At 42.4% G+C, this 16678-nt stretch overlaps 1 protein-coding gene across 2 annotated transcripts; it reads right to left on the bottom strand.

Annotated features, from left to right (window-relative positions):
- Nucleotides 1-467: 467 nt before the first annotated feature.
- atp2a1l (ATPase sarcoplasmic/endoplasmic reticulum Ca2+ transporting 1, like) lies at nt 468-14378 on the bottom strand. 2 transcript variants are annotated; one of them, XM_043253693.1, is made up of 24 exons: nt 14107-14378; nt 13242-13259; nt 13035-13117; nt 11666-11770; nt 11418-11556; nt 11075-11155; nt 10759-10844; nt 10186-10483; nt 9831-9997; nt 9306-9394; nt 9100-9202; nt 8875-9006; nt 5504-5620; nt 5071-5289; nt 4588-4699; nt 4269-4492; nt 3961-4181; nt 3676-3878; nt 3502-3587; nt 3266-3399; nt 2179-2296; nt 1974-2091; nt 1632-1675; nt 468-793 (listed from the first exon to the last, which is right to left on the bottom strand). In XM_043253693.1, the coding sequence occupies exons 1-23, from the start codon at nt 14222-14224 to the stop codon at nt 1671-1673; spliced, it is 2976 nt and encodes a 991-aa protein (XP_043109628.1). In that variant the 5' UTR covers nt 14225-14378; the 3' UTR covers nt 468-793; nt 1632-1670. The 2 variants fall into 2 exon arrangements, with proteins under 2 accessions (XP_043109628.1, XP_043109627.1); XM_043253692.1 differs by lacking the exon at nt 1632-1675.
- Nucleotides 14379-16678: the final 2300 nt, after the last annotated feature.

Below are 16678 nucleotides of genomic sequence, written 5' to 3'. Positions count from 1 at the left end.
ATTGAATCAGCCTTTTTGAACAAATTGTTTGATATGAACGTTCAATAATTCACTTATTAAAACAGTCACCTACTGGTAGTTTTAATGACATTTATTTATCCATGACAGACCTAAAACAGCCAAAAACAGCAAAATGTTGTTTCTTTATCCATACCAAAATCCTTAATTTCAGGCCCAGTGTAAAAATGTAAACTAAAAACCTTTTTTAAATTAGATAAATTTAGCAATCTGCGAACATTAGACTTATCAGTAGGATTCAATGACGTGCAAAGACGTGTAAATCCATATGAAGCACATTAAATTTTAATTAAATTCAATTAAATTACTTTTAACAAGTATTTGTTTTGTTCATGACCTTAAATTGAATTGCTCCTAGGAGGCAATTAAGGAATGAAATTAAAACCCCCAAACTGTGCAGGTATGTATATGTATAAACTAAAGAGAAATAAAATGGAGACTGTGAAGTGTACAATTTTAACAAAAAATGTTTAATACACTTATTAGTCCATTTAGGAACAAAACAATTCAGCATTCAAACACTAATTTGGAAGGGCTGACCTATATATTCATCTCTGTCACTAAACTTAGTATTTTTTAGTTTTTCTGTTATTTTTTATATTTTCCAAAGATTTTGTGCTCTCCATTCTGCAGATGGGCTCATGAGAGCTTCTGTCTCAGCTGATGTAAATTCTCTCTTCTTCCATTCTTCCTCATTCATTCTCTTGTTGTATTCTTCTTTTTTATCTCCTGTTTTTTCACTCCCACGTTGTTGTCTCTACATTTCATGCTTTAGCTGGGAATCACAAAAAGATGAGTTTTAATAAACATAAGAACACTGAGCAAATAAAAAATAAAAAGCAAATAAACATGACTTTTTGAAACCCTGTTTTTGGGTATCAGCAGGGCTGGGTATGGTCCAGTACCTCACAACACGATAAGTATCTTAATGCACACACAATTATACAATATTGTGCTATTTCGCAAAGCACCATATTATTTTTGCATTGCAAACAAATCAAAAGGAAACAAAAATAGCAAGTGTTTTTTTAAAGCCAATTTTGTCTTTAAAAAAATGAGCATGTCCACAATTGTAACCGTTTCATCTTTATTGGAACTTAACATCCACATTTCCTTAAATTACAATACATAGTATTGTAATATGTATTAATTCACAACACTGTAACTTGATACTCCAACAAAATAATATATTTGTATTAACTTGATTTACACAAGCAGAACATGTTCTTGGAACATGATTTACCCAAACAGGACATTCTTGGATCATCCTTAATGGTTCTGGAACAATCAGATGTTAGGGTTATGCTAAGGGTTGCACATTATCTATCCACAATAAATAATTACCATGCACTTCAGCATGAAGTTAGTTCATGTCATATAAAATAAAATGTTTATATTAGTAGAAATGAGCCAGTCTTTCTATTGAACTGACAATACAAGAGAAGACAAATGAGAAGTTTAGCATAAATTTCACTGATGCTTCATGCATGCAAGGCTAAATTACAGACCACATGCTCTCTCAAAGCAACACCAACCAAAACAGTAAACATGCAAAAGGATAGAAACATTTAGACATCCATAAAGACAGGTACAGCACGGCTATTATTGGATACCTTGCTTCTGTTACTTGAAAACTGGGAGATGAGGACTGTTTAGGCTAGAAATAAAAAAGTTAGTGTGAAACAAATGAGTGTGAGAGATAAGTGAAAGGAAGGAAGAGTGTGGAATTAAAAAAGAACTTTTTAGTGCAACCAAGTTATATGAAGAAAAAAATTATAAATAAATTTGAAAATTTTAAGTTTAGAGAGAAAATATATTAATTTTCATTCATGGAAACAGGTCAGCAAGTTATTACTAGAGTATAAGTATGAATGTAGTTTGACATGTTATTACTTAAATGCATGTTATTTCATAATTATGTGAATACATGCATATTTACATATTTGAGAACTTACGCTCCAGGTAGTTGCGGGCAACAAACTTCAGCACCTCATCAATGAGGATGACGGGGAAAGAAAGCTTCAGTACCACCATCCACTGTTCTGTGTTCAAGTGAGTTAGTTTGAAAATCATCTGTAATAGAAAAAGGAAAGATGTGGCCAGTGTAAGAGATATAGTCAAATATAAAGAACAGAATAAAAATGAAGATGAGAGACGTACGGGCAGGGGGTCCACATAGATGATCATGAAGTGGAGGGACATGGAGAGGGTCATGGCAGCCACTAGCCAGCAATTGCTCCATGGTGGCATGCGCAACAGGGACTGATTCTCAGACAAGCTATTGAGAAATACATAAAAACATGGGTAAATTTTTTTTTGCTTGGTTGCATGACAGTATTTTATGGCATCACCAGCCTCAGTTACACCTGTCAATAACATGTGTTCCCTCTAATCACTTGGAATTGTATTTAAATTTTAGAAACCAATTTTTTTTTCCAAAATTATGAATTTTTGAAATTCTGTTTAAATTTATTTAATAAATACACCTAGGGAAAATGTATAACATAGATAAAAAATTAGAGGTTGCACTTTATGTTGGTAGTCAACTTTAGACATTCTTCTAACTATAAGTAGGTATTAATTACATGGTAACTATATGTCAAATAATTCTCTTCAATTTGCAACTTAATTCGCATACTAAATCTCAGTAGACTGTTAGGGTGGGTTTAGTAAATAAGTTTATATATACTGTAGTTTCTCATTGTCACATTGTTGTATGTTGTGGACCCATCAGGTGTTAGACTCTAAGGACTGCTAGTTGACATGTTCTTGCACAGTTACTTTAGTAGACTGTTAATAGAATGTCTAAAGTGAACTATCGAAATAAACTGTTGGCAAATTAGATAGGTAATTTCTAGGTGGTGTTTTGTAGTGGCCTCAGAGATTAGAGTCAAGGGAAATTGTAATTACACTGCACATACATTTAAAAAGGCACTATTTTAGTGACAAATATGTGACACTGGACCACTAAACAAGCCCTAAGTCACTGGGGCATAATTGTAGCAATAGCCAAATAATTGACACTCATGAGGTTACTGTTAAAAAGTTGCTGTCAGTGAAGAACTTTACAAACCAGTTACAGTTACTATAGGAACAATTTTGGTTAACATACTGCCCTAGACTTTAGATTAACAAGGAGGCTCACTAGATTTTTAAATATAGCTGTTAAGATACAAGAGCTGCAACTTCGAGACAAAATCATGTATGACAAAAACTGGAATTAAGATGTTAATTAATGCTAATTAACCTGTTGAGAGCGTTGAACATCTCAATTGTGACCAGGACAGACAGGGCCATGGTCATGGGTGGAGCAGCCTCAAACACCTCACATTCAACGCCAGTGAAGTCCTCATTTTCCTCATGGCACTGCATGAAGTGAGACTACAGCAGGAAGAGAATTTAACAGGCGTGAACAGATGTAACTTTCTTTCCATGTGTGATAAATACAATAATAAATAGTAATATAATGGAGATATTGCTCACCAGCTGGTAGTAGGTGATCCCGGGACCCTCCTCATCATACACGAACCAGTAAGCAGCGGCAGCCACAGTAGCAGCACCCACATAACCTGAGGACAGTCAGTTTATTAGACCATCAAAACTCACATGGAAAACTTGAGTAAGCTGACATTCCACAGAAGTAACATGGATACCAACCACCAATGGCCATGTATCTGAAGAACAGCCAGCCAGAGATCAGGGGTTCTTTGGCAGAGCGGGGAGGCTTGCCCATGATATCAAGATCAGGGGGGTTGAAGCCCAGGGCAGTGGCAGGCAGACCATCAGTCACCAAGTTCACCCACAGCAGCTGGACTGGGATCAGAGCCTCAGGCAGACCCAGGGCAGCAGTCAGGAAAATACTGTAAGAAAAGAAGAGACGAAAACAATGTTAAGCTGTATTTGAGTACATTAAACATACATTAAACGGCCATGGATCCCTACCAGACGACCTCCCCAACATTTGAAGAAATCAGGTAACGGATGAACTGCTTCATGTTGTTGTAAATGGCTCTGCCTTCCTCAACGGCAGCCACAATAGAAGAGAAGTTGTCATCGGCCAGGACCATCTCAGAGGCTGACTTGGCAACGGCAGTGCCAGAGCCCATGGCAATGCCAATTTCTGCCTTTTTCAAGGCAGGGGCATCGTTGACACCATCACCAGTCTAAAGGAAAGATAACAGAATTACTATATCATCTTAAAGGCAGGGTTTCATGCGATATGGTGTTATTTAAGTGTACTTATGCCTCACCATAGCAGTAATCTCATCATAGCCCTGCAGGAACTCAACGATCTTAGACTTGTGGGAGGGCTCAACACGGGCAAAGCAGCATGCCTTGCAGACAGCTTCGCTCTGTTCACCGCGGGGCAGGTCATCAAACTCTCTGCCGGTATAAGCTTTGCCAGTTACATCCTCATCCTCAGAAAAGATGCCAATACGACGGCAGATGGCCACAGCTGTGCCCTTGTTGTCACCTGAAGGATTTTGTGGACAGGTGTCAGGTCTTGCAACAATAAAAGATTAAAAGGTTGAGAGAGATGACTGATGAAAGGATGGATAAAAAGCGTACCAGTGATCATGATAACACGAATGCCAGCAGCCCTGCACAGTTCAATGGAGCCAGTAACCTCTTTACGGGGGGGATCCAACATACCGACACAGCCAACGAAGGTCAAGTCAGTCTGAACAAGACAGTAAAGTATTAAGACATTTATTAAACCTTATCAATGCTGTACCACCACATATGGAGCATGTAGTCACTTTCAAATTTTGTTGTTATTATATTATTGATATTACAATTGTGAGAGTTTGGATACAGTCTATTGCACTAAGTGAGTACAGCATTTTCTTTACTCAAGAAACCAGAGAATAGTGTCTTAAGACTTTTAATGAGATTCTGACCAAATATATTCAAGAAAAGGGAAAGCTTATCACTCACATCCATCAAAGATACCACTCTGGCAACTTTACTAGCTAGTTTGACTAAGTTTTTTTGGGCAATTTTCAGGCTTTACCAGCCTGACAAGGGAGAATGGATGTTTTTCATATTCACCTCATAGTCAGCAAATTTAGTAGAGTCCTCAAGGTTCATTTCTTCAACCTTCAGGGGATTGTCACGGGTGGCAAGTGCCAGGCAACGCAGAGTGTCACGGCCAGTACCCCACTCCTTGATGACGGACATGATCTTATCTTTAACAAGGCCAGTCAGGGGTACGCGAGTGGAACCAACACGCACATAGGAACACCTGTCAATCACACCCTCTGGAGCGCCCTATATTAACAAAATGAGGAGACATCAAATGCATCTATTATTTTGTTAAAGATCCCCAACAGCAAAAAAATACTTCTTAAATTCTTACAAATAATATTATGACAGAAGCCTTAACAGTGTTTTCACTACTGTTGATAACATATGCTTTCATATACTATGTTATTTGCAAGGGATGTCCAAGAAACCATCATATTTTTTTGAATGGGACACATACCTTCACAAACATTTTGCTGCCTGCATCACCCTTGGTAGGGGTACAGTACACAGACATGGATTTCCTATCACGGGAGAACTCCAGAGTGAAATTCTTCTTCATTAGCTGCTTCACAACCTGCACAGGATAAAACGGAAACAAAACTGAGTTACCAAGCTACCTGTCACATCTCTGGACTCTGTGTTTATGTTTTCGTTTCGTGCCATGTGCTCCCTGTGCCCTGCCTTCCCTCTGTGTTAATTATGTTATTGTCATCAGCTGTGTCTCGTCAATTACCCTGTGTATTTAAGTCCTGTGTTTTGAGTTCTGTTTGTCCGAGCGTCGAGGTCCTTACTTAATGTCTTTACCTGTGTTTATCCTGCCTGCCTGCCTGCCTGTTCGACCTGCCTGCCTGTCTGTATATCCTTTATTTTTCCATTTTGGAATTAAACCCTTTTATTTTCATTTAATCTTGTTGTGTGCTCTCGTGCTTACCACACAACCGTGACAGAACGCTCGGACCATATAAAGAAGTAAATAGCGGCGTATTTTCCCCCCTTATTTTTTGTTTTTTGCCATGTTTGCCCAGTTTAAAGACCCGAACTTCCTCATCCGCCTGCTGGAGCAGGGGGATTGCTCTCTCGAGGACTATACAGAACTATTCCTCGAACTGGCCAACGACTCTCGCTACCCGGACTGCTCTCTGCTCGAACTCTATTTCCGCGGACTTAACACCTCCAGCCAAGCGCAGCTGTCCGGGAGCGGTCCTCGAGAGAGCCTCGCCGCGTACGTCGAGTGGGTGCTGGTGTCCTGCAAATCAACCATGATGGTTGCGCCTGAGGACAACGACACCAGCCCCACTCCAGATCCAGAGCCCAACTCATCCCTTCACACCAAAGGTCGAGCCCCAGCCTGAGCCCACCGCTGACACGGGGCGAGTCAAGCGCGACCACGGACCCATCGCCAGAGAGAGCGACAGAGTCGTGGAGCGTAACAGGACCCGAGCCGTATACGTCCAGACCAGGTGCGCGAGCCAGCAACGGAGCTCCCAGCGGTGGAGACAGCCGACTGCGATGAGAGCGCGGAGTGGAGCTCCGCCTACTGCACATCGGCTGAGGATGAGCTGATCATCCACCTGGGGCTGCTGGATCTGCAAAGGGAGCTGGATGATGTAGACTTGGACTTAGACTGGGCACCTCCCCTGTATCCTGAGTTCCTGTTCCCGTTCGGCTACCCAGTAAGCCCGCTGGTTCCGCCCAGCCGTCCCGTTAGCCCGCTGGTTCCGCCCAGCCGTCCCGTTAGCCCGCTGGTTCCGCCCAGCCGTCCCGTTAGCCCGCTGGTTCCGCCCAGCCGTCCCGTTAGCCCGCTGGTTCCGCCCAGCCGTCCCGTTAGCCCGCTGGTTCCGCCCAGCCGTCCCGTTAGCTCGCTGGTTCCGCCCAGCCTTCCCGTAAGCCCGCTGGTTCCGCCCAGCCTTCCCGTAAGCCCGCTGGTTCCGCCCAGCCTTCCCGTAAGCCCGCTGGTTCCGCCCAGCCGTCCCGCTAGCTCGCTGGTTCCGCCCAGCCGCCCCGTTAGCTCGCTGGTTCCGCCCAGCCGCCCCGCTAGCTCGCTGGTTCCGCCCAGCCGCCCCGTTAGCTCGCTGGTTCCGCCCAGCCGCCCCGTTCCTGTGCCCGCGCCACGTGCGCTCTGTCCCGCTCCTGTGCCCGCGCCCGTGGCGCCTCCGTCCCGTTCCTGTGCCCGCGCCACGTGCGCCTCCGTCCGTTCCAGTGCCCGCGCCGCGCGCGCCTCCGCCCCGTTCCAGTGCCCGCGCGCACGTGCGCTCCGTCCCGTTCAGTGCCCGCGCCGCGCGGCGCCTCCGCCCCGTTCCAGTGCCCGCGCCGCGTGCGCCTCCGTCCCGTTCAGTGCCCGCGCCACGTGCGCCTCCGCCCCGTTTCCAGTGCCCGCGCCACGCGCGCTCCGCCCCGTTCCAGTGCCCGCGCGCACGCGCGCTCCGCCCCGTTCAGTGCCCGCGCCACGCGCGCTCCGCCCCGTTTCCAGTGCCCGCGCCACGCGCGCTCCTCCAGTGCCGCCAAGTTTTCCCACCTCCCACCCATGCCACACCACGCCGATGGATCCCAGCAGCCCCTGCGCTCATCCTCAGCAAACCATCTGGAGCTCGCCACGGGTCTGCCGGTCTCCATCGCCATCGAGGTTGGAGGATCCTCGCCTCACCGTCCTGCCTCCGAGACCCAGACTCCTCCTCGGCCCGTAGACCCGCCGGCGCCCCTGGGCTCCTAGCTCCCTCCTCTACACGTGGTCCGTCAGTCCACCAGCTCCACCAGGCTCCATCGTCCCTCCGGCTCCGCCTTGGTCTGTCGTCGACCATCCGTCGCCTCGAGATTCCTCTCCTCCGGCTTTGCCTCGCCCCTCCATCCCACCGGCTCTGTCAGGCTCCTCCTTCCTCCGGCTTCACCTCAGTCCTCAGTCGCTCTGGCTCCGCCGCGTCCTTCCCGCCCCCGCTCCGTGTCAGTCGCCGAAGCCTGCGGCGCCGCCTTGACCTCCAGCGCCTCGCGTCACCCTGGCTCTTCGGCTCTCCGTCTCACCTCGGTCTCCTCCTCCACCTGCTCCGCCACCGCCGGTCGGCCCCATGGAGTCGATGGCTGCTCCTCCTCCATGGCTCCTCCCTCCGTCGGCTCCACCTTGGACCACCATAGCTGGGCTCTGGATCTCCTCCTGCTCCGGACTCCTCCTGTCTCCTTCCTGGCTCCTCCCTCCGTCGGCCCCACCGTGGACCATCATAGCTGGGCTCTGGATCTCCTCCTGCTCCGGACTCCTCCTGTCTCCTTCCTGGCTCCTCCCTCCATCTACACCTCCTTGGACCCTTCTGCCTTCTGCCTGCCCCCTCCTGGGGATCCGTCCTCCACCAGAACCTCCTCCCAAGACCCGGTATCCCCAAATCCTAGTCATTTTGGTTTTGTTTGTTTTCATTTGTTACCCTTTAGGTGCGAGGACGCACCTTCCGGGAGGGGGGGGTAATGTCACATCTCTGGACTCTGTGTTTATGTTTTCGTTTCGTGCCATGTGCTCCCTGTGCCCTGCCTTCCCTCTGTGTTAATTATGTTATTGTCATCAGCTGTGTCTCGTCAATTACCCTGTGTATTTAAGTCCTGTGTTTTGAGTTCTGTTTGTCCGAGCGTCGAGGTCCTTACTTAATGTCTTTACCTGTGTTTATCCTGCCTGCCTGCCTGCCTGTTCGACCTGCCTGCCTGTCTGTATATCCTTTATTTTTCCATTTTGGAATTAAACCCTTTTATTTTCATTTAATCTTGTTGTGTGCTCTCGTGCTTACCACACAACCGTGACACTACCAGTGCCAAGCTACATCACTGATGTAGAAGGTTTACATCTCTACTTACACTACAGCAGGCATTTGCTCTCTCAATCTTGGACAGGCTGTTGACATTGGTCTTAAAAACATTCATCTTCTCAACCAAGCAGCACAAAGCGGTTTCAGTGGCCTCACCGACCTTCTCATAGATCTTCTTGGACTGTAACACAGAGGTATATTATAGGTTTCGTCTTCAGACAAACATAGAAAAGAAAACAAAAGAATGAAGTATGAAGCAGTATATATCTCTCACCTCATTGTAGTCAAGGGAGGAATCGTTGCACAGGGCACAGATGGTGGCCAACTCAACTAAACCGTCATACTGACCGCAGTCAACACGAGCACCCAACTTTGTGCTAAGAGAAAGATACCACTCAGATTATATTTGTGACTTTAACATGCTGATAGCCTGATAATATAAAGAGCATTTTAGGTGGAAGTGTTTTATTGTGTACTTACACCTCACCCTCGGGTGTGTACTTGGAGCCAGAGATATCAAAGGAGTCAAGTTCAACGTGATCACCATCAACTCTATCAATGATGAACATCTGTAATAACAGAAAATTTCATCTTAGTGTGCAAATAAAAATTACATTATTAATATAAATGCACAAGACTTACACAGGTAAAATTTCAGTACTACTTACAGCAACCAAAGAAACTACAAAAATAATATGCTTTTTTCCAAACACACCTACTTTCTCTTCCAATCTGCTATTTTTTTTTTTTGGAAAATAATTAATTAAACAATTAAATAATTAAACACTCAAAAACTTGGTTGATCAAGAAGAGCCCATTTGAGCCCAGAAAAAGCTTAATTGTTATTAAGCTTAGAAATGTTTTGAAAGGGAACTCTGAAAGTCAGCCTAACGATAGTATTTCCTAAATACACACTTCCTCTTTAAGATTACCTCATATCAATATTAGCTTTAGATTAATTATTTCTTAGTTGATGTGTGTACATAAAGATAGCAGAACACTTACTTTGGTCACACACATCTGATTGGTGGTCAGGGTGCCAGTCTTGTCGGAGCAGATGACAGAAGTACAGCCCAGGGTCTCCACAGAAGGCAGTGAACGGACAATGGCGTTTTTCTTGGCCATACGTCTGGTACCAAGGGCCAGACAGGTAGTGATGACAGCAGGCAGACCTGACGAGAGTAGAGTTTACAGTTATGTTAATATCTTTTAATAACATTGATCTCAAAAGTTTTAGATACAGTAACTATGCTTTATGTAAAGTATAGTCAAGCTTTTAGCCCTGTTCTGGAAATAAAGTGTGTAGTTGGAGTTACATAATTCACTTTGGGAAATGTGTTGCACATGCTATCATGCTCACCCTCAGGGATAGCAGCTACAGCCAGAGCAACAGCGATCTTAAAGTAGTAGACAGCGCCACGGATCCAGGATCCACCATGGACGGGGTCGTTGAAGTGGCCGATGTTGATCATCCAGACAGCGACGCAGATCAGAGAGATAACCTTAGAGAGCTGCTCACCAAACTCATCCAGTTTCTGCTGCAGGGGGGTCTTCTCCTGCTCTGTGGCGGCCATCTGGTCACGGATCTTACCAATTTCAGTGGTTACACCAGTAGCAACAGCAACTCCAATAGCCTTGCCAGCAGCAATGTTTGTGCCCTATAGGTACAAAAGAAAATGTAAACTACTTGTTCTTGGAGCAATACTTAAGTCTACAACAAAGGCTTTATGATCAGGTTGGAGTTGGGGGTAATGTTAGGTTTATGATTATGTTTGTTGTTCCAGTGTTAAAAATCCATCCTACTGGGCAAAATCACAGTTACCATGTTAGGTTAGAGCTTTCATTATCTGATAGTAACCTTTTTCCAAAAACTTTTGTATATTGAGGTATGAGTAGAAACTGAATGATGAATATTGTGTGGATGAAAACTCACAGAGAAAAGCATGTTCTTTTTGTCCTGATTGACAGCTCTAGGGTCGGGGACAGGCTCAGTGTGCTTGATCACACTGACGGACTCACCTGTACAAAGAGTTAATCATATTTATATACAATTACAATAAAATTCTAATCAAAATAAATATACACTGGAGAAGAGAGTGCAGCTGCTTTACAAACTGGTTTTCATTTCAAAAGAATCCAGCATGTGTAGCATTTTTATAGTAGAATGTTTTAACAATTCTTTACCAATGGACCACCGCTAATGATCATTGTAAAAGTAGAGAGTAGAGAACAATGTTAAAATCACTAACCAGTCAGGATGGACTGGTCAACACGAAGGGTGGTGGAACGAATAGCAGTAATCCTGATGTCAGCAGGAACTTTGTCACCAACTAGGGAAGAGGAAAGAATGAGTTAGCAGTGTAGCAAAACACTACTGCTTGTTGATCAATGCCACAACAAAAAGAACCTGAAAAAAAAAAAAAAAACTACAAAATATATAATTAAAGAAAATGTAAAAAACGTAGGTGACTTCTAGAAATAGAGAAAAACTGTGCACTAAATACTAAGTTCATTAAAAAACAAATAAATATTTCAATAAGCTATTCCAAAATGAAAAAACTGTGAACAAAAGAGTATATGAAAAAGACATACCAGACACCTCTACGATGTCACCGGGGACAATCTCTCTGGCCTTGATCCTCTGGACGCTCTTTCTGTCAGAACGGTAGACCTTACCCATCTCAGGCTCATACTCCTTCAGAGCCTCAATGGCGCTCTCAGCATTACGCTCCTGAATAACAGACAGACATTTGCTTGGTTTACATAACAGATTATCAGTTAATTACGCATTTGTTTAATTTACTTTATGAAATCAGTTAAGACTACATTTGGTGCATTACCTGCCACACACCGACGACGGCATTGGCAATGAGAATAAGCAAAATGACAAAAGGCTCAACAAAGGCAGTGACGGTCTCTTCACCTTCCTCAAACCAGGCCAGGACCTAAAAGCAAATGAAGAGAGACATTAAAGACTAAGGTAATAAACTCCTTTCCATTAAGGATGCCATACTTATCTTTTTTAAAAAAAATTTAAATTATCTTTGTGAATCTTGTGAAATTATATATACTTATTAATTTAATAAGGTTTTTATATCATCTATGAAGCATATTAAAGCATATAAAAAAACCACACTTTGATACAGAGTTTTGTACTATACTAATATAGCCAAAAACAAGATTTTAGAGAAGATAAAGATACTTTCCAAGTTCTTTCACATAAATATTCATTTTATTTATTGATCCATGGAAGTCTTTGATGCTTATTGGGCCCACCCTAAATATTACTGCTGTAATTCATGATGCTACTGGTCTGGTTGCTTAATTTCTTCTCTTGTGCAATGTATGCATAAATAAAAGCCAGTCAAAACATTATTTCACAATATTGTTGCACAACAGACCTGCTGTTATAGCTACTCTCGCTGTGCTTTCTCTTATGCATCTCTCCTGACCTTTCAAAAGGATAGAGTTTCTGTCTTCAACTTGAGTCCTTCTTAAAATAACCCCTTCTCCCTCACATACGTCTTCTGAGCCCCTTAATATTTTCCTTCTAAGGCTATTGGAACAGCTGGTTAAGGCAGAGTGGGGAGGGGGCAGACATTAATACCCCCCATGTTCACCTCTAACCTCCCAATACCCGCTGAACCCCCTAAACATCCACCTTACAGAGTCATTCCTGCTTAGAAAGTTGTGAGATAAATAACACCACCATGGCTTCCTGACACCATAAATTAAGATCAATCAATTCTATAGGAAGCTATCTGATTCTACATTGCTGTAGGTAATACTGCCAACATATCGTAATGCTGAGGCTGTACAGCTCTCAGACTCTCACTTTTGCCCATAACCATAATGCTAAAATAAATGGCAAATTAGCATGTGTACCTTGTTGCATAACACCATAGATGGTCGTGGTGTATGTTACAGCAGGAAGCGCAGTATGGCAACCTATACTGTCAGAACAGCTGTTCACATGACACACTACTAAAGTTTAAAGGGTATTTTTAAAATTGTGCAATATCTATGTCTATATGCTGACAGATCAAATCACATGAAGCTAAGTGTTTAATTAGTTTTGATTTCAAGAACTTGTTTGTTCTATAAAAATATGATTCTATATATGATTTACATCCACCTAATACTCAATAAAAAATTTATTAATATAACCAATTAATGGTTTTCGGGACTGTCCATTTGTCAGTAACTTACGAAAGAGATGCAGGCAGCAAGCAGCAAAATTCTGACCAACAGATCTTCAAACTGCTCAATGATCAGTTCCCAGATGGATTTTCCTAAAAGGAATGGAAATTTAGTTAAATCCTTACTAGATTTTAAAATTCTATTGATGTCCTAGTTGCTGGTGAATATGGACTTGATTTATTTCTTATGTTGTCACTTTTTTATTTTTGCACTTACCCTCCTCAGCTGGCAGCTCTGAGAAACAAAGAATAGACGGAGACAAGAGAAAGAAAAAAGAAAGAAAATGAACAACTGACAGAAAACAGCAGAACAACATTACCCTGGCCAAATCTTTCACTGTACCTATATTTCCAGTTGATTTTTATATGACAAATATGAAAAAGGAAGTTGTGGCACTTTAACAACTTAGGAGGTGAGTTATATAAAGCATTAGTAAAATAATATGTTAATTCTCACAAAAAAACAGCTCGGTACTTATCAGCACGGTATTTATCAATTCTGAATGAACATTTTTATAAAATCTGAACTGTTTACAGTTATGTACAGTCCCAGCTTCAACATTCAGTTTTCCATCACTTGGGATCATTACATTTGATTTTTATTTGCATGCTAAACTCTCTCTGTACAAGAGGGCCTGTTTTGCACATCATTACTTGGTAATGCCAATAACATATCTAATCACCCAGGCCGACTTCAGCCAGAACCTAAGAATCTCCCTCCCCCATCTGCCTGAAATACTGCTAATCTAATAAGACCTCTCAAATAACCAAGCAAGGCCGCTGCACCATCACCTGTCTTTCTTCCCTTCTCCCCCTCCTCCAAAGTCTATTTTCAATCTCAGATTCTGCACCACAACCTGTTAATGTCCCTTGAAATGCCACTAAAGAGTCTGAACATTTAAGAAATGCCTAAACCATTTATGCAATTGCAGCTACTGTTTTCTTCATTTAAAATTTCAACTCAAAAGCAATATATCAATGTTGTCTTCTTCCTTAAAAGAGACACTTCCACCAGTCAGAGTGTTTGGTTGGCTTTCTATTAAACACTGCATGCATCTTCGAAGCCATCTCATGAATCTCACCATTGAAGCCGTACTTAGCCAGGTTCTTCTTGACCTGATCCGGGGAAAGACCTGTGGTTTCACTAACTGTGAAGTAGGACAGACATTCGGCCGGGGCCTTGGTATGGGCGTCCTCCATCCTGTCAGGGGTGAAGGATCTTCAAGAGTGGCAAAAGCTTAATTAAACAGGTCTATCCTCTTGTTGCTCTCTGTATTACAAAATCTGCCCCCCGTTACTTGGACCCCCTCCTCACAGGAGTGATGGACTGACAGAAAGAGCGAATAAATTCACACATGTAGAGTGTTTTATACTGCTGCCAGCTGCCCTATTGGTCAAAGTTGCCCGTTGCCACACCCCTAAATTCCAATCAGTTGCGTATGGCTCTGCAGGGCCGAGTTATAGTCGAGGGGTTGAACATCTTCGGCACCTCAGACTTGAGGATGTGGGGGGTTATTTGGTGGGCAAGGAGCATGAGGCAGTAGCATACGTAGGGGGGTAGCACTGAAATGAAAAGTTGATCTGTTTTTGGAACATGCATGGTCAGTGGAATAAGGAGAGTGGAGAAGGTGAGAGAGCTAGAGTGAGTGATGGGCCAAGTGGCCTCTGATGGGAGGGGGCAGTGAGAGGAGTGCTGGAAGGTTAATTTGGAACAAGCATTAGAGGAGTGTGGTTACATGGGAGGCTTAAAGTGTCACACTAACATCCACACATTGGTTTGGCATGAACAAGAACACAGTCATTTCCTACGATACTTTTCAGATCTCTCTTCATGATCTGATAAGCATCATGATCTGATAAGAAACTAGAAAATGGTAGTAGGTATTGTAGCTAAGTCAGCATGGCTAAATACTTAAAGGGTTACTCCACACCATAATGAAAATTTTGTCATTAATAAACAACCCCCATGCTGTTTTAAACTAAAAAAAGCATTGTTCATCCTCGGAATACAATTTAAGATATTTTGGACGAAAACTGAGAGGATTTTGACTGCCTTATTGACTGCCAAGTAATGAACACTGCCCAGAAAAGTATGAAAGACTATGCACCATCAGTGGTTCAATCTGAATTTTCTGAATTGATAAGAATGCTTTTTGTAATCAAAGAATAAAAATCACAGTGATAAGCTGTATTTGTTTAAATAACAAGATGTATCTGGGTGGCGGAGCTGACAGTTTGTGTCCAGTGGATAAATAGCACAACAGTGATGCAGAGAGACACAGAGGAGACGAATTGTTGAGTAAAATTTTTATTTTTATTTTCTTTGCATATAATAACTATTTTCATCGATCATTGGTTTGTGAATTTAGTCTGTTTGCTACTTTCCAATGGGTTAAGACACAAGTCAGAATGAAATAGAACAAGTCTTGTTCTGAAGCATGTTAAAAAGGCATGGTTATATCAGCATATCGTATATTTCTTTGAATTAGATTTAGGTTAGGGTTTTGTTTAGCATAGATGGAATATTCTTTTCAAATGTGGATTGCTTACTGTGATGTTAGCTAATAAAGGTGTTTAGGATAACTTAAAAATACCTGACAAGTGTGTTGGATTCTGCAAGAGCAGGGTTGCCTACTCCTATTTTCAGATATACCCTTCAATACATGCCAAACACATTTACTTCGACCAAAATTGCTTAAAGGTGCGTAAACAAATTCATGAAACAACAATAATGGACCTCCCTTTTCTGATGCACACAAGATGTATTTACACTTTTGCTTCTATGCTGAGCATCTTGTTCTTGTGGTATTCAGTTTCCATGCCATGCACTCTTTTATCAGTCCTATGCTTTGGTTTGCTTCTGTGTGTGATGTGGTCTGTCTGTCCTCTGCTGTGTTTGAAACTAGACCCTATGCTTACCTGTCTGTGTCCTTCTGTTTCCATTTTATCTCCATGCGTTTTCAGTCTTTTGTGATTTTAGTTAATGACCTGTTGATAGGTAATTTCCATCCTCAAAGTAATACATTAATCCCCTTTTATGGAAAGTTATCCAATAGCAAGTGGCTATTGAGCAAGTGTCTTTTGTTTATCCCACATGATCTTCTGCATGTTACTCCAAGGGGACATGTTAAGTTCATTTAGTTTTGTCGAGAGTTAGTTTGGTCACATAGGTTTGTTTACACATTAGTTGTAGCCATGGGAAAATATGTTGTTCCCTCAAGTTATGGCCCTCAACATAGCATTTCCAGGCCACAACTTCACTTAAGGATGTCATTACCTCAACAAAACAATATTGTGGCCACAACATCACATGCCCAGGAGTTAATATGTCATTCTTACAAATTAATCTCTCATGGGCACAAAATATTATAACAATCTCACAATGTCATAGCCATGAGAAACTTAAAAGTAAATGGAACAAATTCCCTGTTTGTCACTGTAGTCTAGAGCTGAGCTTGGTGATGATCTAATGAGCCTCTGAGGAGTATGACAAAATAGTTTCATCAGAAAATTAGAATGGTGGTTAAATTTTGTATTGAATTAAAGACATAGATTTGCAAAATAACGTTTTTTTTTTTTTTGTTTATTTAAATGGCAGAAACATTAGAAAGGGTGTTTAGGAAGGGGTTTAGGTTTTTTCTCAATTTTGAAAAT

Source organism: Puntigrus tetrazona, chromosome 12 (assembly GCF_018831695.1).
Source record: "Puntigrus tetrazona isolate hp1 chromosome 12, ASM1883169v1, whole genome shotgun sequence".
Lineage (NCBI taxonomy): Eukaryota > Metazoa > Chordata > Actinopteri > Cypriniformes > Cyprinidae > Puntigrus > Puntigrus tetrazona.
The sequence above is the reverse complement of the archived record's forward strand: the minus strand, read 5'-3'. Positions and strand labels throughout refer to the sequence as shown.